Source organism: Mustelus asterias, chromosome 8, assembly GCF_964213995.1.
Source record: "Mustelus asterias chromosome 8, sMusAst1.hap1.1, whole genome shotgun sequence".
NCBI lineage: Eukaryota > Metazoa > Chordata > Chondrichthyes > Carcharhiniformes > Triakidae > Mustelus > Mustelus asterias.
The window spans coordinates 134,472,500-134,496,222 of record NC_135808.1 but is presented as its reverse complement, the minus strand read 5'-3'; the positions used below and the strand labels follow the sequence as shown (position 1 = coordinate 134,496,222).

Genomic DNA, 23,723 nt, shown 5'->3' with positions numbered 1-23,723 from the left:
ATCCTTCTGGCAGTGTGGCAACAAGAATTGAACACTGTATTCCAAGTGCAGCCTAACTAAGGTACTATAAAGCTGCAACATGACTTGCCAATTTTTAAATTCAATTCTCCGGCCGATGAAGGCAAGCATGCCGTATGCCTCCTTGACTACCTTCTCCACCTGCGTTGCCACTTTCAGTGACCTGTGTACCTGTACACCCAGATCCCTTTGCCTATAAATACTCTTAAGGGTTCTGCCATTTACTGTATATTTCCTATTTGTGTTAGACCTTCCAAAATGCATTGCCTCACATTTGTCCGGATTAAACTCCATCTGCCACCTCTCCGCCCAAGTCTCCAACTGATTTATATCTTGCTGTATCCTCTGATGGTCCTCATCGCTATCCACAAATCCACCAACCTTTGTGTCGTCCGCAAACTTACTAATCAATCCAGTTGCATTTTCCTCCAAATCATTATATATATATATGTGTATATATAATTACAAACCACAAAGGTCCCAGCACTGACCCCTGAGAAATGCCACTTGTCGCAGCCCTCCATTCAGAAACACAGCCTTCCACTGCTATGCTCTGTCTTCTTTGACCGAGCCAGTTTTGTATCCACCTTGCCAGCTTACCTCTGATCCCATGCAACTTCACCTTCTGCACCAGTCTGCCATGAGGGACCTTGTCAAAGGCCTTGCTGGGTCATTGCCAGTCAGGCTCTGGAAGTTCCTCCCTCAGCTGGTCTGCAATTTCACCTCCCCCCTCCTTGTTTAAAATCCTCCTTTAAAATGTACCTCTTTGACCAATTTTATGCCTTTTTTTGGTTTACATCTCTAAGAAGCCTTGGAACGTAAGGCACTATGTAAATACATGGAGCAAATTCAAAGAAGCCCAAAGTTCTGACTTGATATTGACATTTCAAAAGTATCTGATGTTGAATTTAGCAACCAACTTTAGCTACGGCATTCACATGTAATTTCTGCATCAGTCTACTTTCACTCCAGGTGGATATGATGTTTTGGAATATTTTGCAGTTTATATTATCTTTAGCCAGACTGGCTTTGTACTTATTGATATTTCTACCATGATGTATTGAGACCTTCTATAATTTTTTAATAAATATATTTATGGGGAGTTCTTTTTGACTGTTCCTTTTTTTAGAAAAAAAGCCCAGTATTTGGCTTGAAATTTGCTCTCACTATCATTTTGTTTACCCCTCCTCTCACGGTCACCAGGTTTAATTTGTAAATGTCTTACTATGTCTTTGAGCTTTGCTGCATGTTTACTAGTAAGTAGTGAAAGGATTCTAGAAACTTGTTCGTTATGTCTAAATGTTTTGAGCAAATATCAAATGTGGCCTCATTTATTGTTTTCTTTCAACACATACAGGGGTTCTGAAGGATTATTTGAGGGAATTGCCATCTCCTTTAATAACAAAGCAGCTATATGAAGCAGTTTTGGATACCATGGCTAAACAGCCCCTCAAGATCACCTCTTCTGGATGTGAGAATGACTTCAGTGACTCTGAATACACAGTTAGTCTCTTGGACTGTCTGCCTGAAGTGGAGAAGGTAAGCATGAAGAACCTGTGACTGAACAAACCTCTCTCATTTAGAATTGATTAAGATTTGGCGAACAAGAAGGGACATGTAAGTATCGTGGATCCAGTTAGTGTATATTCCTGTCTCTCCTGGTCTAATAATCATGCATTACAGTCAGACGTGTATCTTTTTCCATCATTTTGTTTATTTAGTCAGAAAAGTGATGCAACTTTAATCTTCAAAATATTAGTTCAAATATGAACTGGCTAATAATTTTAATATGAGGAAAGCTACAATACATTGGAACAAGATTGCGCTATTGCCATTATTTGACATGCAGTAACATTAATGATTCTGCTCCACATTGCTAAAGAGTGATCTGCTTTGTTATAATCATTGCATAAGTATGTGGGATAAACACTTAAATGATGAAATCATTTTAGTAGAATAGATTGTTTCTACTAAATATGCTTAAAGACATGGGAAGACATTTACAAATTAAATTTGGAGACTCTGTGCTTCCAGTGTTCAGCCTTTGAAGAAAGGGCTATTGGACTGTAGCCATGATTTTTCCATCTGTGCTCCCTTCTAGTGCAATTCGATACTGAGTTGCTTAATTTACCCTGTAGTAGTATTCATACAGTTGAATATTGTTAAATATTGAATATTGAGGTGTTAATGACTAGCTAGTTTAGATGTAGTATTTACAATGATGAGGACAGAACATTGAACTGTGTGACTGTGGCATTGTAAATAAAACTATGTTTTAGAACTGTTTTGTCACTTTATTGTGACTGTAGAAACTCTTGCATGTAAAATCCAATGGATAAATCCCCCCCAATGAATGTTTGACAATGAAACCTTTAAATAAAACTATTCTACCCGAAGATTGAAGATTTTTGAAGCAAGTAATGAGCTGAATTGAAATTATTAACCTGATCCAAAGTCTTAAATTTAATTATGAAAGTGGGGCAGACGATTCCGATAAAATGCAGTTCTATTGTGCTTTCAACTGAAGCCTTGGCTGATGGCTGGTTTCCAGGACCACAATCAAATGAAAGTGAAATGATCAAAGCTTTAAAGCTTCTGTGATGTCAAAACATTGTGCGTGACTATGTATGTTAATATAATTACATTAGAAAGGCTGCAGAGAAGATTCACAAGGCTGGAGTGTTTCAGCTATGAAGAGAGGCTGGTTAGGCTGCGGTTGTTCTCATTGGAGCAGAGAAGGCTGAGGGGGCATCTGATTGATGTATACAAAATTATGAGGGTCATAGATGAGGTAGATGGGAAGAAACCTTTCTCCTTGGCAGAGGGACCAATAACCTGGGGGCCATAGATTTAAGGCAGGAGATTTAGAGGGAATTTGTGGAAAATTCTCTTTGCTCAGAGGGTGGTGGGAATCTGGAACTCTGTGCCTGAAAGGCTGATAGAGGCGGGAACCTTCACAGCATGTAAGAGCATTTAGATGAGCACTCAAAATACCATAGCATACAAGGCCATGGACCAAGTGCTGGAAAATGGGAATAGAATAGTTATGCGTTTGATGGCCGGTGCAGACATAATGAGCCGAAAGGCCTCTTCTATGCTGTAAAAGTCTGACTCTAAATTGATAAGCAAAGATTCACTGGGACGAAGTGACAAGTGAATGAATATGTAACCTTTGATCTTGTGATACCATAGGTTCTGTCAAATATTGAAGTGAGCCATAGCGGGTTATAAAGCCGGCCTTGATAATTCTTGGACAGTATCTTTCATGTTATCTGAGAACTATGGCCCAAAACAGACAACATTCTAATGACCCTCAGTAAGACTTGTTGCAGTATCTTGTATGTGGCCTGGATTCCAAAATTATGCACATTACTCAAAATGTGGTCTTAATGAATTTCAATCCACCATTGCATTTTAATTGTTAAATTCTATTTCTTTTGCTGTAAACCCTAGTGTTCAATTTGACTTTTCAATGATATAGAAGTACTATTCCAACTTGTGAACTTGAAATCCCCAAATTCTTTCTTTCATCCATATCACCTCATCTTCCCTTATAATAATGGTACATTTTAGTTTGAATGTAACTTTGTTTCTCCTGGTTTCACAGTCTTATCAATATCTTCTTGCAGCTTCTTTGCTCCTTAAACATTATTCGCTGTGTCTCCTATTTTAGTCTAGTAGCAGATGCACCTTCCCCTCAGAGGTACCTTCCTCTAGATCTAAATCCAGGATGTACACAGTGAGCACTGAGACAGTGCTATCCACTTACCACCAATTTGAGAAACTGCTTTTAACTTGTCTTGTGCCCCCCCTCCATTCAACCAACTTAGTGCCCCCTAATTCCACAACCCCACTTCTCCATAGTCTCCAGTTTCTTCAATCCCCAAAGACTCTGTACATCACATTCACCGTATGTATCCCATCCATCTTAGCTGTCACTTCTTCAAATTACTCTCCTCAGGATCAGATAAAATGTTTAAACATTCCCAGAATTACAATTACTTGTACTAATTACACTTTATTACAATACAAGCAGAAATGTAAATTAAACAGACTTGGCAAGTTTGATGAATGAATCCTTGCTTTATAAAACTTGGAAGGTATATGTATGATTATTGAATTCCCTTGAAGTATCATCACAAGCGACACTTCCTATTGACTGTGGCTCCCAATTTATCCACGTTGACCTTGCTGCTTCTTGTGTGGTTGACCACACTGTTCCTCTAATGCCTCTCCTCAGCTTTCTGTCTCAACGGGAGTGCTCTTCCTTTGTTCTACCTTAACTATCCAACCTTAGCCAGAGTATTTTGGTTGGCTTCTACCCTCCGTAGAACTCTGCACCCTCTCCTTTCCTCCTCTATCAACAGTATGCTTTGTCTGTATAGTGCGCAAGAAACAATACTTTTCACTGTATACTAATATTTGATTTGATTTATTGTCACATGTATTAACATACAGTGAAAAGTATTGTTTCTTGCGCGTTATACAGACACAACATACCGTTCGTAGAGAAGGAAACGAGAGTGTGCAGAATGTAGTGTTAGTCATAGCTAGGGTGTAGAGAAAGATCAACTTAATGCAAGGTAAGTCCAATGTGACAATAAATCAAATCATTGTCTCTCCCCTTCACCACTCCCTCTGAAGTTGCTAACCCCCTCCCCCTGTACGTGTGCTATTCTTTGGCAGCATTCACTAAAGACATGGAGCCAGCTACAACATATCTGTTGACAATGCCCAGCCCTGCCACACCACCATCTGCCTTTACTGTTCCATTGTCCCTGTTGTCAAACTGCTCATCTGACACGCAGTCCTGAATGAGTTACAATTTCCTCAAGCTAAGCACTGTTAAGAATGAAACCATTGTTTTCAACCCCTGCGATAATCTCAGTAACCTTGCCACACCTCATTTTCTTAGTTTGAACCAGACTGTTAACCCTGAACTGAGCTTTTGACCACACATCCTCTCCACTACTTGCACCTCCAAAAGGTTGCCTACCACATCTTTTCCCCCCCTCAAGGTTCCTGCTTAAAATTTCATCCATATGGTATTACCTCCAGTACCCACCGAGGTGTCTTCGACATCCATAAACTTCAGTTGATCTAAAACTCTGGAACTCGTTAGCCTATCCTGTAATAACAAGACAGATTTGATGATGATTCCTGCTGAGCACAGTGTGATTATTCAGTCTGTAAGACTGGATCAATTTCAATTTCTGGGAGTGAAAGTTACCACAAACAGGGATAGCAGCGCTGAAATCAAGCCAAGACTCGCAATTGCCCTCTCTCACCCGTCATCTGAATGAAGTGACTTTTAAGGGGCATCTTGACAAATACATGAATAGGATGGGAATAGAGGGCTATGGTCATAGAGTCATAGTCATAGAGGTTTAGAGCATGGAAACAGGCCCTTCGGCCCAACTTGGATGATTGGAGGGTGGCTCATGTTGTTCCGTTGTTTAAAAAAGGTTCCAAAAGAAATCCGGGAAATTATCGGACAGTAAGTTTGACGTCGGTGGTGGGCAACTTATTGGAAGGTGTGATACGGGATAGGATCTACAAATATTTGGATAGACAGGGACTTATTAGGGAGAGTCAACATGGCTTTGTGCGTGGTAGGTCATGTTTGACCAATCTATTAGAGTTTTTCGAGGAGGTTTCCAGGAAAGTGGATGAAGGGAAGGCGGTGGATGTTGTCTACCTGGATTTCAGCAAGGCCTTTGACAAGGTCCCTCATGGGAGGTTAGTTAGGAAGGTTCAGTCGCTAGGTATACATGGGGAGGTAGTAAATTGGATAAGACACTGGCTCAATGGAAGAAGCCAGAGTGGTTGTGGAGGATTGCTTCTCTGAGTGGAGGCCTGTGACTAGTGGTGTGCCGCAGGGATCGGTGTTGGGTCCATTGTTGTTTGTCATCTATATCAATGATCTGGATGATAATGTGGTAAATTGGATCAGCAAGTTTGCTGATGATACAAAGATTGGAGGTGTAGTGGACAGTGAGGAAGGTTTTCAAAGCTTGCAGAGGGATTTGGACCAACTAGAAAAATGGGCTGAAAAATGGCAAATGGAATTTAACGCAGACAAGTGTGAGATATTGCACTTTGGAAGGACAAACCAAAGAAGAACGTACAGGGTAAATGGTAGGACTCTGAAGAGTGCAGTTGAACAGAGGGATCTGGGAATACAGGTACAGAATTCCCTAAAAGTGATGTCACAGGTGGATAGGGTCGTAAAGAGTGCCTTTGGTACATTGGCCTTTATAAATCGGAGTATCGAGTATAAAAGTTGGAGTGTTATGGTAAGGTTATATAAGGCATTGGTGAGGCCGAATTTGGAGTATTGTGTACAGTTTTGGTCATCTAGTTACAGGAAGGATGTAAATAAGATTGAAAGAGTGCAGAGAAGGTTCACAAGGATGTTGCCGGGACTTGAGAAGCTGAGTTACAGAGAGAGATTGAATAGGTTGGGACTTTATTCCCTGGAGCGTAGAAGATTGAGGGGAGATTTGATAGAGGTGTATAAGATTTTGATGGGTATAGATAGAGTGAATGCAAGCAGGCTTTTTCCGCTGAGGCTAGGGGAGAAAAAAACCAGAGGGCATGGGTTAAGGGTGAAAGGAGAAAAGTTTAAAGGGAATATTAGGAGGGGCTTCTTCACGCAGAGTGTGGTGGGAGTGTGGAATGAGCTGCCGGATAAAGTGGTAAATGCGGGGTCACTTTTAACATTTAAGAAAAACTTGGACGGGTTCATGGATGAGAGGGGTGTGGAGGGATATAGTCCAAGTGCAGGTCAGTGGGACTAGGCATAAAATGGTTCGGCACAGACAAGAAGGGCCAAAAGGCCTGTTTCTGAGCTGTAATTTTCTATGGTTCTATTGTCCATGCCACCCTTTTTTTTTTAAAACCCCTAAGCTAATCCCAATTGCCCGCATTTGGCCCATATCCCACTATACCCATCGTACCCATATAACTATCTAAATGCTTTTTAAAAGACAAAATTGTACCCGCCTCTACTACTACCTCTGGCAGCTTGTTCCAGACACACTCCACCCTCTGTGAAAAAATTGGCCCTCTGGACACTTTTGTATCTCTCCCCTCTCACCTTAAACCTATGCCCTCTAATTTTAGACTCCCCTACCTTTGGGAAAAGATATTGACTTTCTAGCTGATCTATGCCCCTCATTATTTTATAGACCTCTATAAGATCACCCCTCAGCCTCCTACGCTCCAGAGAAAAAAGTCCCAGTCTATCCAGCCTCTCCTTATAACTCAATCCATCAAGTACCGGTAGCATCCTAGTAAATCTTTTCTGCACTCTTTCTAGTTTAATAATATCCTTTCTAGAATAGGGTGACCTGAATTGCACACAATATTCCAAGTGTGGCCTTACCAATGTCTTGTACAACTTCAACAAGACATTCCAACTCCTGTATTCAGTGTTCTGACCGATGAAACCAAGCATGCCGAATGCCGCCTTCACCACTCTGTCCAGCTGTGACTCCACTTTCAAGGAGCTATGAACATGTACCCCTAGATCTCTTTGTTCTGTAACTCTCCCCAGCTCCCTACCATTAACTGAGTAAATCCTGCCCTGGTTCAATCTACCAAAATGCATCACCTCGCTTTTATCTAAATTAAACTCCATCTGCCATTCGTCAGCCCACTGGCCCAATTGATCAAGATCCTGTTGCAATTGGAGATAACTTTCTTCACTGTCCACGATGCCACCAATCTTAGTGTCATCTGCAAACTTACTAACCATGCCTCCTATATTCGCATCCAAATCATTAATATAAATGACAAATAACAGTGGACCCAGCACTGATCCCTGAGGTACACCGCTGGTCACAGGCCTCCAGTTTGAAAACCAACTCTCTGCAACCACCCGGAAGAACATAGAACATAGAGGGGTTTTAATTCAGACGGGCATCATGGTCGGTGCAGGCTTGGAGGCCCAAAGGGCCAGTTCCTGTGCTATAATTTTCTTTGTTCTTTGTTCTAAGTATGGAAAACATCCAACGTAGGATGACACTTGAAAAGGTGACTTGCAAAATCCCTGGTATGGAGCATTGCACAGCATGGCTATGCAAGGATCACACTTGGAAATTTGGCCTTGGGTAGGGTCCTTAGAATCAACTGGACAAATCATAGAATCCCTACAGTGCAGAAGGAGGCCATTCAGCCCATTGAGCCTGCACTGACAACAATCCCACCCAGGCCCTATCCCCATAACCCCATATATTTACCCTGTTAGTCCCCCTAACACTACGGGGCAATTTAACAAGGCCAATCAACCTAACCTGAACACCTTTGGACTGTGGGAGGAAACCGGAGCATCCGGAGGAAACGCACACAGCCACAGGGAGAACATGCAAACTCCACCTGGAGAGTCAGCCGAGGCCGGAATTGAATTGCTGTAAGGCAGCAGTTTAACCACTGTGCCGCCCATGGACAAAGCGATGAACCAATGAATTTGAGCACAGCAATATCATCTCATGGGCTTTTAAGCTGGAGTGAAGAAGCTGAAATTGAGAAGTATAGCTGCTGGAAAAAGTAGGGTGAGAGACTGGTGTTGGCGACAATGGATGGTTGAACATCTGGAAGAAAAGACCAGGTTGGAGAAGGCCTGGACAGAGGGAGAATGACAGTGGCACACATAATTTCAGTGAAGAAAGAGAGTTGCTTATGGTCCCTCGTGGAATATGGCTAATTATGGATTAATGGTAGTGTTCGATGACCAGCCAGTTAAGGTTGCTTCTGTCCACCCATATGGCTGGCATCTTGATTTCTTGATGTGGAGATGCCGGCTATGCTACCAAATAAACCTGTTGGACTTTAACCTGGTGTTGTTAAACTTCTTATCTTGATTTCTTGCCAGGTTTGCCATCTTCCCGGGTCACCAGTTTTGCCATTTAATTAGCATGGAAATTTCAATTGAGAGTTTTGTTCTGTTTCAGTCACTGTCATGGTTTAAATGTTTATTAACCATTGCAAATAGTAGACTAATCCTAACAATGTTTAACTGAGGTTCTGAAGTAATGTGCAACTAGTAACTTATTTGTAAAAATCCTTAGTGTCTTTTAGTTACGATGTGTTTGATTATTTTTCATATGAATAATGTCTGAGCATTGATTGAAAGCTGAAATGCATATTCAGCGTTTGCAAGATTTCTTGGTTATGGAAAGAAAAGTGATTGCCATTTCAAAACTTAAAAGGAAGAAGGTGCGAGTTCAGAGAATCTTTTGTACTGATTAGCAGTTGAACCTTTCAGTTTGCTGTTGGGGTTGTGCTGTGATTGAATCCAGGAGGTCTGGAGTATATTTGCAGTGCCATCATGCCACGTTATTGATGTGCTTTACACTGGCGCAGCTCAAACATTCTTATCACTGCTTTTGTTCCTTTTGCATTCTTTGAATGCCAGCAATAATCTAAAATTAAGTGGGATGACTTTCTGGGATGAAAGATTTGCTGGTATTTAGGTATTGGAAGCAACTTCCATTCCTGCTTGAATTTGAAAGTCTGCTTTACACAATGAATCAAACGAGCTTAATGCAAAGTTGCACAATATTTTAGTTCAATCCAGTCCACTAAAATTAGAAGTGCTGAAATAAGTGTAGTCAGAGCGTGCCAGTTCTGAGAATGACTTCTATGTGTTTGGACACACAGTGGACTCCCTTTTAAAAAGCTGGCTTCAAAAACCATGGAGGGTGTTTAATAATGACTCTCTCTTTGTGAGACTTCACAGTGGCTTTTTATATTAAAGGCTGTGATATATTTGAGAGCCTTACAAAGGAAGCCTGTTGTAGGACATTAAATGGTTATTTCCGACGACTTCTGTCATGCAGCTGTGTCCCTTCCTATACGTCTGATGCCATTTATTAAAATGCATATGTGTCGAGTAAAGCAGAGATTCTGGAAACCTTGTTTACACTTTTTTTCTATAACCACGTAATGGATATTTTTAATGTATAACTTTACCAGCTAACAGGCTTGAAGTTATTTTGTTAGGTTTAAAAACAACCTGGGTTGACAAATTTATCATTTTGATATGAAAATGTATTCAGTTAATACAAAGGTTTTGCCTTGTGAATTGCTGATATCTAAAAACATCCAGAAAATAGTTTTTAAAAGTTTACATTAGCATTAAGCTAAATTCATTGACAGATTTTCATCTAGTGCACATTTTTCAGGAACTCTGCGGATGCTTGAGGCCCCATAAAGGTGGGCAAGAAGTCTGTGCACACTTCCAATTAGAAGTGTGAAACTCTCCAAATTGGAGCAAGGATAAACAAACTGTTGTTACCCATGCCTGAAGATGTTGGGGCCTGACAAGTTCCCCTGCTCCGAGGTTAGCTTGCCCTCAGGTAGCCTGCGGCATCACAGGCTTCGTATGGAAACACGTCCTACAATTGCCAGCAAACAAGAAGACATTAACTGAATGAAGCCAGAAAAGTTAGCCTTCATCAATGGGCTACTGTGTTACTTTTGCCTCATTACAGTGAGGCCCAAAGGCCAATATTTGGGGTGTCTTGGATATCACTATTCAGGACTCACGGTGCTCTTCCAAGTCCAGATGTTCAGGCCATTATGTCTAAATACTCCTGTACTGTGTTGCTTTCAAAAGTTAAAGCCCTCATCCTTTTAGTGGATGTTATTACTGCTTTTTTTCAGATGTACATTGCTAATCCTATGTATTATCTGTCTTAGGCAACACTGAAGATGCTACTGGATCACCTGAAACTTGTAGCTTCATATCATGAGGTCAATAAGATGACTTGCCAGAACTTGGCAGTATGTTTTGGCCCAGTGCTTCTCAGTCAGCGTCAGGAGACTTCCAATCATAGCCACAGGGTTTTTACAGATTCAGAGGAGTTGGCCAGTGCGCTGGACTTCAAGAAGCACATCGAAGTATTGCATTATTTACTGCAGCTTTGGCCAGGTGAGAGCAATTTGGCAACGTCTTTGGGTATTTAACTGCAGCAAATGTTTTTTTAATAATTAAAAACAGAAAATGTTGGAAAACTCAGCACACCTGGTAGCATCTGTGGCGACAGAAAGAGTTAACATTTCAAATCTGATATGACTCCTCTTTGGAACACCAGGGTTTTCTGTTTTTATTTCAGATTCTCAGCATCTGCATTATTTTGCTTTCTTTATAAATTGTGTTGAAAAAATAAAAGTAGCTGATCAGTGTTGGGCCAAGGCACCATCTTCTGATCTAAATCAGTACTGTACTTCAACACTGAATATTTCGACTGAACGTCATCACATAATTGAACTTTTAACACGGGGTATTGTGCTGTGTTGGAAGGTATTGGTAGAACTTTTAACAAATGGCAGAATTTTGTTCTTTTCTTGAATTATTCTTATTTGCATCTTTGTCAGTTTCTGAACTGCGGTTCTGCAGGCAACCTGCTCCGTTGTCTGATCCAAGTGTTCGAAGGCTGCTTAAGGAGGTGGATGGGGTGCCATTCAAGCTTTGTCCAGGATCATGCCCAAATTAATAATCGAAGAATACAGGAAGAAAATGCTGTCCCTGCTTTTCTGATGAAGGACTGCAATTTTGCAATCAGAATTTGTCAAGAAATGAATTTGAATCCAGCTTGAGGTCAATTACAAATTGTGTAGATTGCAGGTTTTCCTGTAATGTGTAAATGGGTTTCTTCAAGTGCATTTTCTCCCTGCTCCAATCTACTGCTGTTTAAGAAATCGGGTATAAATTGGTGAGAACAATGCAGGAAACAAATGCATTTTTTTATTGGACATGGAATGGACAGTAAATATTCTGCGAGTAATGCCCACTGAATCAAATAAGTTAATTCTGGAAGGATTCATTTCCTCTGTCTCTAATTTCAGTTTTAGGCAGTAACAGGTATATGCAGTGTAAACACCATGTGTTAAACTCAGAAGTTCAAGCACTTTCTATGATGATGCATTGTAAATTAATTATTGAAATGTTTCTATCCTCATTAAATAGATTGTTCAGCCACCCAAGTTCAGTGGTAGTCAGAGGTTTACAGCATGGGATCAAGCCCTTCGGCCCAACTTGTCCATACCGCCCCTTTTTTATTTAGCCCCTAAGCAAGTCCCAATTGCCGAGTTTGGCCCATATCCCTCTATACCCATCTTACCATGTAACTGTCTAAACGCTTTTTAAAGAAGAAAATTGTACCCGCCTCTACTACTACCTCTGGCAGCTTGTTCCAGACATTCACCACCCTCTATGGAAAAACTTGCCCCGCTGAATCCTTTTGTATCTCTCCCCTTTCACCTTAAACCTATGCCCTCTAGTTTTAGGCATCCTTACCTTTGGGAAAAGATGTTGACTATCTAGCTGATCTATGCCCCTCATTATTTTATAGACCTCTATAAGATCACCCCCTCGGCCTCCTACGCTCCAGAGAAAAAAGTCCCAGTCTATCCAGCCTCTCCTTAAAACTCAAACCGTCAAGTCCCAGTAGCATCCTAGTAAATCTTTTCTGCACTCTTTCTAGTTTAATATCCTTTCTATAATAGGGTGACCAGAACTGTACACAGTATTCCAAGTGTGGCCTTACCAATGTCTTGTACAACTTCAACAAGACGTCCCAACCCCTGTATTCAATGTTCTGACGAATGAAACCAAGCATGCCGAATGCCTCCTTCACCACTCTGTCCACCTGTGACTCCACTTTCAAGGAGCTATGAACCTGTACCCCTCGATCTCTTTGTTCTGTAACTCTCCCCAACGCCCTACCATTAACTGCCCTGGTTCGATTGACCAAAATGCAGACTGAATTTAACCACTGATAACTAATATAGTGCAAGACCCAAGAATTTCACTTTGAATGAAATTTTACTTTTGACAATAAAATAGATACATACGTTCTTTGAGATACAAGCAATAGATAAACGTTTTCAATGAATGAAATCTATATATATTTCAAATTTAATAAGCAAAATTTGGAAAGGAGTAATTCACTCCACCATGTACTTTCCAATATAAATATTTAGTGTCAGCATACCTTGATTGAGCTTTGGTTATAATCCATTTATTTTTACAAATGGGTGTGCAGTCCCATATAGTGTAACAACCTGGTTAATTGAAGGATCAAAGTGCACATTTTCACATTTTATATGAAGAAACATTTGTGAAATGCCCTCTAGGGATTTATTTTGTCATTAATCCAAGAACTCTGATTTCCTAAATTACTTGCAGTTCCACTATACCATCACCCTGGTGCACAGAAGGTATTTCTTTCCTGGCACTTATAATGGGAAAGGGTACTGCTGACTTTTCCACTGCAATTCCACTTTTGCCAATGAAGCTTGGAATTGGAGTTAAATTGCCTGGAGCTCAGTTATTACTGTTTTAATAACCTGAAATAATTTTACAGCTTAATGCAGATCTCTGTTTGAGAATTTATTTAAACTGCCTAGTCCTCTGACTGTTCTGGTAAGTACTTAGCAAGAAACAGATGTGTAGCATGTGCTGACTTTTGAGGAAAATTTCCTGAAAGCTTGTTAAAAGGAATGATAGACCTTGAAGTTTCTAGTTTTGGGGAACTGAATTCTATTTTTTTTAAATGAAAGCACTAGCGCAACATTGCCATCATCTCCTAGATGGCAATTGGGAATGGGCAATAAATGTTGTCCAAGACAGCCATACACATCAGATGAAAAAATAAAGAAAAAACATGTAATATCAGTGTCAGCCAACTCTCATCTGAGTAGGAAGGTTGAGGCTCAAGTCTTGCTCCAGAAACTTAAACACTGAAATGTAGTCTGATGCAGTATTGCAATGTTGGTGGTGCCACCTTTCAGATGAGACTTTAAAACAACTCTGCCTGCTTTCTTACATAATATAAATCCCATGCTCACTACTCTTTCAGGAGGATATGGGGAGAGGAGGTTTATTAGAGGAATTTTAACAATATCAAGATCACATATGAAATTTGCAGATGACATCCTGTAAGGATTGGTTTGGTAGTGTGGAAGGGCAGAAGTCTGATGGGATAGTTGGAAAAATGGAATTTTGGGCAAGGGGATACACATTTGGGAGGTGTCAGCAATTTCAAGATTGTTTGCTTTTGAAGTTTTTTGTGTTAATCTTAAAACATCTTTAATGAATACAATGAGTTGGCCATTTACAAATATAGATACAAACGTAAAAGCAGGACTAAACAATTAGCCCCTTGAACTTTCTCTGTCATTTCATAAGATTGTGGCTGATCTGATTGGGCCTCAGCTTTACTCTCCTGTTTACCCCCTCAGAAATGATCATGGGTGGGGATGTTTGCTGATGATTGCACAATGTTCAGGACCATTTGCAGCTCCTCAGATACTGCAGCAGTTCATGGGCAGGACAATCCAGACAACATCCAGGCTTGGGTTGATAGGTGGCAAGTAACATTCGAGCCCTACAAGTGCCAAGCAATGACCACCACCACCAAGAGATCTAACCATCGTCCTTGACATTCAATGACATTACCATCATTGAACAATAAACTTCTGAGGTTCGGGGGATTAGTCGGGTAAAATGTGGAGTTACTGAGAGAATGCAGGGGGTGGGTCTCGATAACCTGCTCTGTTGGAGAGTTGGTGCAGACCTTGTTGGGCTGAATGGCCTTCTGTACTGTAGGGATTCAATGAAGTGATCCTTAGCGCATCCACTATTTCCTCCCTGGCTTCTTTTAACAAACTTTATTAAAGAAAGACTTGGACGAATCCCAAATCTTGAGTGGTTTACATTTAAAAATAGTTAGAGTTGCCCAATTTTAACTTCCATTGAAAAAAAATATGATTTTTGTAGAACAGAACTCTTGTCCACTGTGCTTGCTGCTTTCCCGTATCCATTCCTCAGTTAATTATATTGAAACACCTTGCCTGGAATGCTTTGCAATGCTTCTGTTTTGACATTGAATAACTGTTTTTGGTTTGAGTTAATTGTACATGTCTAATATGACATTGACAGTGGTGCATTACATTTGCAGACTGTCCCTTTGGGATAATTTCATAGCAGTTAACACAGTAACAGAGATAGCTTGATTAGAAGTGGTTCTGTAATGTAAATGTGGCAAAAATATTTGCCATTTATTGGAACTAATATATGTGAAACACGGAACTGTAAAGCAGAGTGCAGGAGTAAACCATGGGATTGAAATGACTAGAAAACTGTTGTGCTACTGGAAATTATGTTTGTAAAAGCACCACACTGACTATAAATATAAGTTCGAGGTCAGTAGTTCTTTGTGCTGCAGAATGAGCGAAGCTGACCTGCTTACGGGGAACAAGCCTTCTCGGTATTGCAAGTTTCAGTAAATAAATTGCACAACATAATGGTCACCTTATCAATCAAGACCTTTTCTGAAATGAAACTAGGTGATGCTATGTAACCACCAATATTTACTTTAAATGTACAGTTGGGCAACAGTAAGTGTGTAGCACGCTTTAAAATTTTAAGAAAGAATGCAATTGAAGGTGGTTTTCACGACCCTATAAATTGAATCACCAGGGTAATAATTTTTGTGCTAATGTGGTTGTCCGGGTTGGCATGTGTTTGGTGCAATTGAAGCTTGAAACAGAATCATCATAATGAATGATGCTTTTTTCTGCAACCAAATTTAGCTTTGCATAAGAATTCTTCAACTTTGCACTTCCTTTAAAACATAAACGGTAGCACAGTGGTTAGCACTGTTGCTTCACAGCTCCAGGGTCCCGGGTTCGATTCCCAGCTCGGGTCACTGTCTGTGTGGAGTTTGCACATTCTCCTCGTGTCTGCGTGGGTTTCCTCCGGGTGCTCCGGTTTCCTCCCACATCCAAAGATGTGCAGGTTAGGTTGATTGGCCAGGTTAAAAATTGCCCCTTAGAATCCTGGGATGCGTAGATTAGTGGGTAAATATGTGGGGGTAGGGTCTGGGTGGGATTGTGGTCGGTGCAGACACGATGGGCTGAATGGCCTCCTTCTGCACTGTAGGGTTTCTATGATTTCTATGATAATGGGGGCGATTCTCCCATCCTGCTGCGGGGCCAGATTAGCATGATCCATGCTGGGTGTCCAGCCCCGAGCACCTCTCCCAGTGCCAGATTTCTGATCTGAAGCCTCTGGGCCTGCTAACTTCCGCCCGACCCCACTGAAGTGAAGGGGGACAATTGGGCGGGGGGGGGGGCCCAACACAGTCGGGGATGCCTCTTGGGTGTTGGCCCCCCGACACTATCCATGGGCAAAAAGTGCCAATGCCCAGAGGCACCTTGGTACTGCCCACCTGGCATGGGGCAGTCAAGGGGGCGGGGCCTGGTGGGGTGAGCGGTGGGGGTGGAGGGTCCCGCTGCCATGCTCAGACAGGATTGGTGGGAGAAGGAGGGAGACCAGCAATTGGCGGGAGTGGGGAGGGGGTCTTGGCTGGGCCCGGGCATGGTCGGGAGGCCAGTGATGGGCGGGGGGGTGGTCTTGGCTGGGCCCGGACATGATAAAGGGGTCAGCGATTGGGCCAATGGGGATGGGGGGGGTTCCGCACGGCCGGCAATGCATGGGTGGCGGGGCCGGCCAGTGATTAGGAAGCCGGCAGTGTGGGTTACTGCGTATGTGTCGATTCCGGTGCTGACAGATCAGCGCATGTGCCGTGGCCCGCTCAGTGCTATGCTGCCGGCTTCTCCAGCGGGAATAGCCCCTGCCCACTGAATTTCAGTGTGATTCATGCTGAGGCACTCTGCAGTGCACAGAGTGTGGGAGATTCATTTTGGAAAATCCCACTGAAAAAAAACAATGTGATTTACTCTAGTTTTTTTACGCGATTTCGGCACTGAGAATTGCCCCCAATATCTAATACTTCAATTTCAAACTGATCAAAGTTAGTGAAGGAGCTAAAGACGTTTAATTTGTGAAGGCACCATATTAATGACAAACCTTCACAGGGAAAGGACTTTGCCATTGACTGCACCACCGCAGCTAACTAATGTTAGCAACAGTTATAAAATATTGCACAAGTTAAGAGTATCCTGATTTACCATCAGAATGCTTGATGACCTGTGTATAAGTGTATAAGCACCACACTGTAAAATGAACACATCTGTTGCTACTGTGTGAAAGTTGTGTTCAAACCAGCTGTAAATTAGAAAAATAGTAATTCTAAACTAGCTATTTAAGGTACACACAAACATTGCAATTACCGTAAATGCTAATTTGCAATGAAATATTGTAGCTGAAGATCTTTTCTTTAAAGCTTAGGCAAGAACCAATATTTCATTTTTCATACATAAATATTTCATGTTTTCCTCCATGTTTTTCTTTTACAGTGCAAAATGTGGGTACCAAAGACCATATGGAAAGTAATGGATGTTCTGAACAGAATAAGCCAATTAATTATGTGCGGAGGAGGAAGCAGCGACCTGCAGTGCTAAACTTGGCAAATGTTGATGCAACTGGGGTACTCCGACCCAGGCAGGTTAGGCTCGACAGTCCTAGTAACCGCTATGCTGGAGACTGGAGCAGCTGTGGTGAAAGTTACCTTCTGAGATCAAAGGAAGATAGTATAGAGGCAGACTATGATGATGTTCCTTCAGAGGATACTGGAAGTGAAGAGGAGAATACAGTAGGAAACAGGACAAACTGTATGTTGGAACTGCATGCAGAGGCCAAGTCCAAACAGCAAACATATGAGGCCTATGTAAGGATGCAGAAGATTAATCCAGCACTTCGGCATAGAGTGAACCTAAAAGATCTTCAAGAAAGTATTGACACACTAATTGGAAATTTAGAACGAGAACTCAGCAAAAACAAGCTGAATGCCACTTATTGAAGCAATTCTCCTCATTCTGGGATAGAGGAATAGCAATGCAGACCCAATGGAACAGTTTTATTTGCTATTTTTTTAATAGTATACTTCTGTATCCAGAAGTAACATGGACTATCTTGGGTCATCTGGCTCATTCAGGCATTCCAGGACATTTGTATGTAAACTTTTTTCTTCTTATTGGAAGAATTCCAGCGGATTGACCCTTAGGGGTATGTGGTGCCTTAGAGGCATATTTTTTTTAAGTGTACTGTAGACTGAGCACTGTGTTCAGGTAGGAATGTTAACTGATGCACTTATAAAGCAGGCTTTTAATAAGGACTTTTTGAAGGAAATTAGCCATTGCCACTCAGCAGACACTCTTAAGGACTGAACCCTGAGTCATCTTTGAGAAATTAAAGTGTTTAATTCTGATCATTCTCGTTGTTGAGAATGGTGCTGCTTGGCAGATCTTTCTGCAACGTGACAGAGTATTTTCCCTTTCAGCAATAATTACCAGTTAGTGATTTGCCGGTCACCTTTCATTTGCAATGTAATACCAAGGCTGCTATGAAGAGACCATTTCCACAAAAAAACCCTGCACATTTTTTTGGGTGATGACAACTATTGTAAACTGTTTCCTTTCTTATTAACACGTCTCTGTAACTGTATTTAAACCCAAATCAAAACAAATGGTATATTTTTCTAACCCAGTATATTTTTGATAAAGTGTGGACACATCATTTATAGTGACGCACCTACCAGAAGGCCAAATACTGTTAGATGTACTGCCTGGAAAATGTAGCATATATAAATATATACAGTAAAGTGCACGATGATGAGAGCTGTGAGGAAGTGTTCTCAACTTAATGTGGCTGATCATTTGCAATATCTGCTGTGGTATTATGTTTTTGTCACGTCAGTATTGATAACTAAGATTATTAACAGAGCATTAAAACGGGTGTTTTCTATTCAAATGGTCCATATCTTTACGCAGATAGGAAATGTGAATGAATAATGACTCTCAGTTAAACCTGTTAACCTGTGGTTTTTAAAGAGAGGCTGATTTGTGTATAGAGTTGGGTACGTTTTACTTTTTTATCTATTTCCGGTCACCTTTCTGTGATAACTGATGAATTTCAGTTTTAATGATAAGTCAGATGAGAATCTGCAATATAAACATGAGCAAAGTTTTTGACAATACTGCAAGTGGCACACTAAATGCAAAATTTGAAATTTCTTCAAACCAAATACTTTGTACAAAGTGTAGAGTGGATTTTCATTTAAAATCTTTTTTGCAAGCAAATTATTTGTTATAATCCACTGAATATAGAAAGCCGAGTCATAGGAACAGAGCATCCAAAGAATGTCAGACTAAATGGAGATTTAGTCCTGTCCTGTCAAGGAAGACATACAGGGTGGTCTCCGAACCAACATTTGTCTTTGTACTGAAAAAAGAATTATATATCTCGATTTTTAACCTGGGTGATACTATAATTAAAACAATGGTTCGAAGATCAATACAGATCAGAAAGCCATGACGTCCAGAAACTTTTCAGTTCCCGTTCCCCCGCCCCCCCCCCCCCGCCACCCTGTCCCCTCAGCTACCACAAATTTGAGCTATTTCTAACCAATGCCAGGCTTACACCTGTATAAGGAAGTCCATTCAGCAGATTAATCATTCTATCCAAAATTATTTTGCCATCAATTCTAAATTTGTCCCCAACTAGATTGAATTGGTGTCCCTTTTTCTGCGCAATTTAGTTTGAAGTAGCATGTAGGGTTTACTTTTTCCCGGGATTTCCAGAGTCTACATCTGGCTGATATTCACTGGACACTACAGCCAGAGTTTAAACAGCTGCTGGTCGGCAATTTGCCCCATTCATTTTAATAGAGTGGAAAATCTCATGGTAGAGAGTGTTGTTGAAGTGACTGGTGGAAACAGCAACAGAGAAAGCAGCCATCTCAACCAGGCAAGTCTTTCATTTAAAAGTTCATTTTGAAATAGGAGGAGTGGTAGTTCAAAGAATCATAGAATCCCTACAGTGCAGAAGGAGGCCATTCGGCCCATTGAGTCTGCACCGACAACAATCCCATCCCAGGCCCTATCCCCACAACCCCACACATGTACCCCGCTAATCCTTCTAACCTACATTATGGGCAATTTAGCCTGGCCAAACAACCTACTGAGCACGTCTCTGGACTGTGGGAGGAAACCGGAGCACCCGGAGGAAACCCACGCAGACACGGAGAATGTGCAAACTCCACACAGACAGTGACCCAAGCCAGGAATCGAACCCAGGTCCCTGGAGCTGTGAGGCAACCGTGCTAACCACAATGCCACCATGACGCCCCATTATGTCGAAGGTTAAGGACACGGTCTTGTTAAGATGAATGGATGTTGATATTTTTCTCTCTTCCCATCTCTCCCCAATATTTTCATCGGCTCAGAGTATTTATGCTAGTTGTAACCTATATGCTGCAAGGTGCTGATTTCTGGTCCATTAACGTGGGTATATCCAATGCCACCCTTTTGAGTACCATTAAAATAGCCCTGATACAGAATCATTCCCATTTCAGTCGCCCTAAAATGAGGTGAGATGTTGAGCAGATAATCGCTGGTCTGCACCTCATTCTTGCACCTTGGGCTTTGTTTCATTTTTTCCCCTTAGTTTTTGCCTGTTTCCTTTGTTCTTTGTGCTTCTTGCCTTGGCTAGGTCTGCCGTAAATTGAGGTGGATTTTGAGACTCTCAGCTTTCAGAACTGTGATTCTTTTCAGTCTGTTCAAATTTAAATTACACTTGGTTCTTGGCCGCGTGACCTATTCCGATCTGCAACCAAAAAGGAGCCGACCACAGCAAATTGAGCGCAAACAGTATATTTATATTTGAGCATGCCAACAGACTATTGTAGCATAGCCTTTGTAGGTTAACATCTGGAATAAAGATTCACAGTATCCTTAAATTTTCTAGTTCAATGACATGGTATGTGAAAAATATTTAATTTGAAGAATAAGAAATACAAAAATAAAAATAAATTAATCTACACTTGAGCAATTACATTTGGGAGTTTCATTTACATCCAAATCTGTAATGATGGGATTAAAATTTAAACTATTTGAAACTGGTACTTTTATTTTTCAAACATGTTGACCTTAATTTTTCATTTGAAAAACTGGTGGATGTAAGCTCAAACACCTACTGAAAATATTAAGTCTTGTCATAAAAGAATGAGTTTTCAAAAAAAAATGCCAGTGCAGTAATGTCACAGTTGTATCCTCTGTTCTTTAACTTGCTTTTAAAATGGTTGACTAATTTGTATACAGTGTATAATATGAACAAATTGGATCATGTTGGTTTTAATTGACACTCCTCACAGCTTAAAGATTCTTTGTAAAAGGGTTTTCAGGCTCTAATTTATCAGTTGAAAATTTTATTCTTGTGTTTTCGTAATCCCATATGCATTATCTGTTACGCAAATATATAGTTACTTTGAACCTGATAAAATATCACTAAACTTGTAAATATGACTATATATATGCTGATTTTTGAGTATGTGCTGTACTGTGACATAAATATTAAAAATGCATATTTAACATTCAGTTTTGCTGATACTGCTAAATATGGATAATTTCCATATTGGGTCACTGTCTGTGTGGAGTTTGCACATTCTCCCCATGTCTGCGTGGGTTTCCTCCGGATGCTCCAGTTTCCTCCCACAATCCAAAGATGTGCTCGATAGGTTGATTGGCCAGGCTAAATTGCCCATACAAATAATATACAATATTATTTGTGCCATCTGGAATAGTTTGAAGACACAGTTTATACATATCAATATATGCAATATATATATAGTTTATAAATATGTAATTTTCCAATGAGGTTAGTGTGTTCACTGTGCAATTAACTTTTGTTAGTTTTTAATATTAGTCCACAATATAGTTTACTGTACCTTAGCATAGCTTATAAAATAGGATATGTTTTCAGAAATTAAGTTTTTCAAACGCTCAGCAATAAAAAAGGCATTAAATAGTCCTGCATTATAGACTAAAGAACAAAATGCTTTTTGAATATTGTTGAAAAGAGTCATATTGCCAAAGCTTTTCATCTTGCACTCATCAGGCCAAATGCAAGAACGCCAAGTTTCAAATGATCACAGCAATTTATTCCTCAGGAGAAAAGGGTGGCAAGAGATTGGTCGGTAAGGTGACTCTGGCCAAGGTGTTGTCATGAAGAAAGTAGCTGGGAACTATACGCACCCTAGTCTCCCAGGTAATTCAGAAAAAGTGCAAGGCTTGAACATATTCCTTTCATTTTCAGAGAACGGGTCACTGCGTATGAATGTATGTCACTTCCAGCAGGCATAAATGAACCATGATACAAGCTTGACTGGTTATCTTGAATTGGTTGTTGGTGCAGCTATTAGGGCACTCCGGAATGTTCAAGCACTTCCCAATTGCAGAATCGCATCGAACAATAGGTGGTTTGTTGTGGGTTTTGCAAGCGCAGGCTGGTTGAGTATAGTCTGTACTCCTGCCTGTTAGAAACAACCAAAGGATCCTACTACTGATTCAAACAGCCGATTGTTGGGATACACGGCCTATGTAGCTGGCACTGCACGAGCAACTGCAATTCATACAAAACATTGCTCAATCAAGTGGTAGGCAGAACACTTTTTGGACTGACAGCAGCATCCTGTTCATGGTAAATACCACTTGTGAAGCTACTGCATGTTAGCAATGTGAAATGGCTTGCTCAAATTAAATTTTTGAGAAACTTTAGCTGGCAAGTCAGCTCAATCTAAAGACAATCAACGCACTTTTCACCTGTTGAATCAATTGTTGTGAAATTTGACACTCTTGCATTTTATCCTGATGAGCGCAAGACATAAAGCTCCAGCAACATGTCCCTCTTTTCAACAATGTAATTTTTTTTGGAGAAAAAAAAAATCTCCCCATAGATAAGCGAACAGGCAAAATCTGCACTGAGTGGAATTAATGTTTGGACATTGTAAATTCGACAAGTTCACCTGTAGCTTTGGTGTTTGCTACTGAACAAAAGTCTCCGAGAACTGAGAATCCATTAAAATAAATAAAAATTTGCTGACAGATTAAATTCAATTCAGCCTTAAATCATTGAACAAACAAGAGTACCATTGATCATAATGCAGCAAGTATGTGTGGAAAACATTTAATTGTTAATATATTTTGACCATCTATCTGGAGCACCCAATTTGTAATGTTGGCTTCTCAATCACTGTAATTTTAGTTTCCTAATTATAGCATTGTAATCTATTCGAAGTATGTTGAGAATTATGGAAGCAGTGCCTGCTAAAACGTGCGTTGAGATCTCATTCTACTAAACAAAATCCCAAGTTCGCTTATCAGTATTTAGTATGAATGGAGCTTTCCAATGTCTAATGAAATTCCATGGAATGTAATGGATACAGGTACGTTAGACAAGAGTTATTTTCATAGCATCCTTGGCTCTATAGTGTAACCAGCTTTGATTGCATTTATTTTGGCAATATGCTTAGTTGAGGAAATCCAATGATGATTTCCTTTGGTTCTGCTTTGTGGTCACAATTAAGAAGAATCAAGAGCACACAAACTTGCCTTTGATGTTATACGCTACACAAGTCACTTCCCAATCTAATAACCTCTTCCCACTCTGCTCCTACTCACGTGAGCACTGCCTGAGAGTGACGGAGGCAGATTCACTTGTGGCTTTCAAAAGAAGGGGAGGCAGTGGCATCGTGGTATTGTCACTGACTAGTAATCCAGAGACCCAGGACAAGATTTGGGGATCAAATCCCATCATGGCAGATGGTAAAATTTGAATTTGCTAAAAATCTGGAATTAAGAGTCCAATGGTGACCATGAAACCATTGTTGATTGTTGTAAAAACCCCTCTGGTTTACTAATGTCCTTTTAGGGAAGGAAATCTGCCATCCTTACCT

At 40.6% G+C, this 23,723-nt stretch overlaps 1 protein-coding gene across 1 annotated transcript in view; it reads left to right on the top strand.

Moving 5' to 3' along the window:
• syde2 (synapse defective 1, Rho GTPase, homolog 2 (C. elegans)) overlaps positions 1–21,352 on the top strand; it is a 118,691-nt gene extending 97,339 nt beyond the window's left edge. The window contains exons 5-7 of the mRNA XM_078219005.1: positions 1,376–1,557; positions 10,723–10,954; positions 17,290–21,352. Of these exons, the coding sequence (XP_078075131.1) occupies positions 1,376–1,557; positions 10,723–10,954; positions 17,290–17,792 (917 nt within the window). The 3' untranslated portion in view covers positions 17,793–21,352. The remainder of the gene's footprint in view (positions 1–1,375; positions 1,558–10,722; positions 10,955–17,289) is intronic.
• The last annotated feature ends 2,371 nt before the right edge of the window (positions 21,353–23,723 follow it).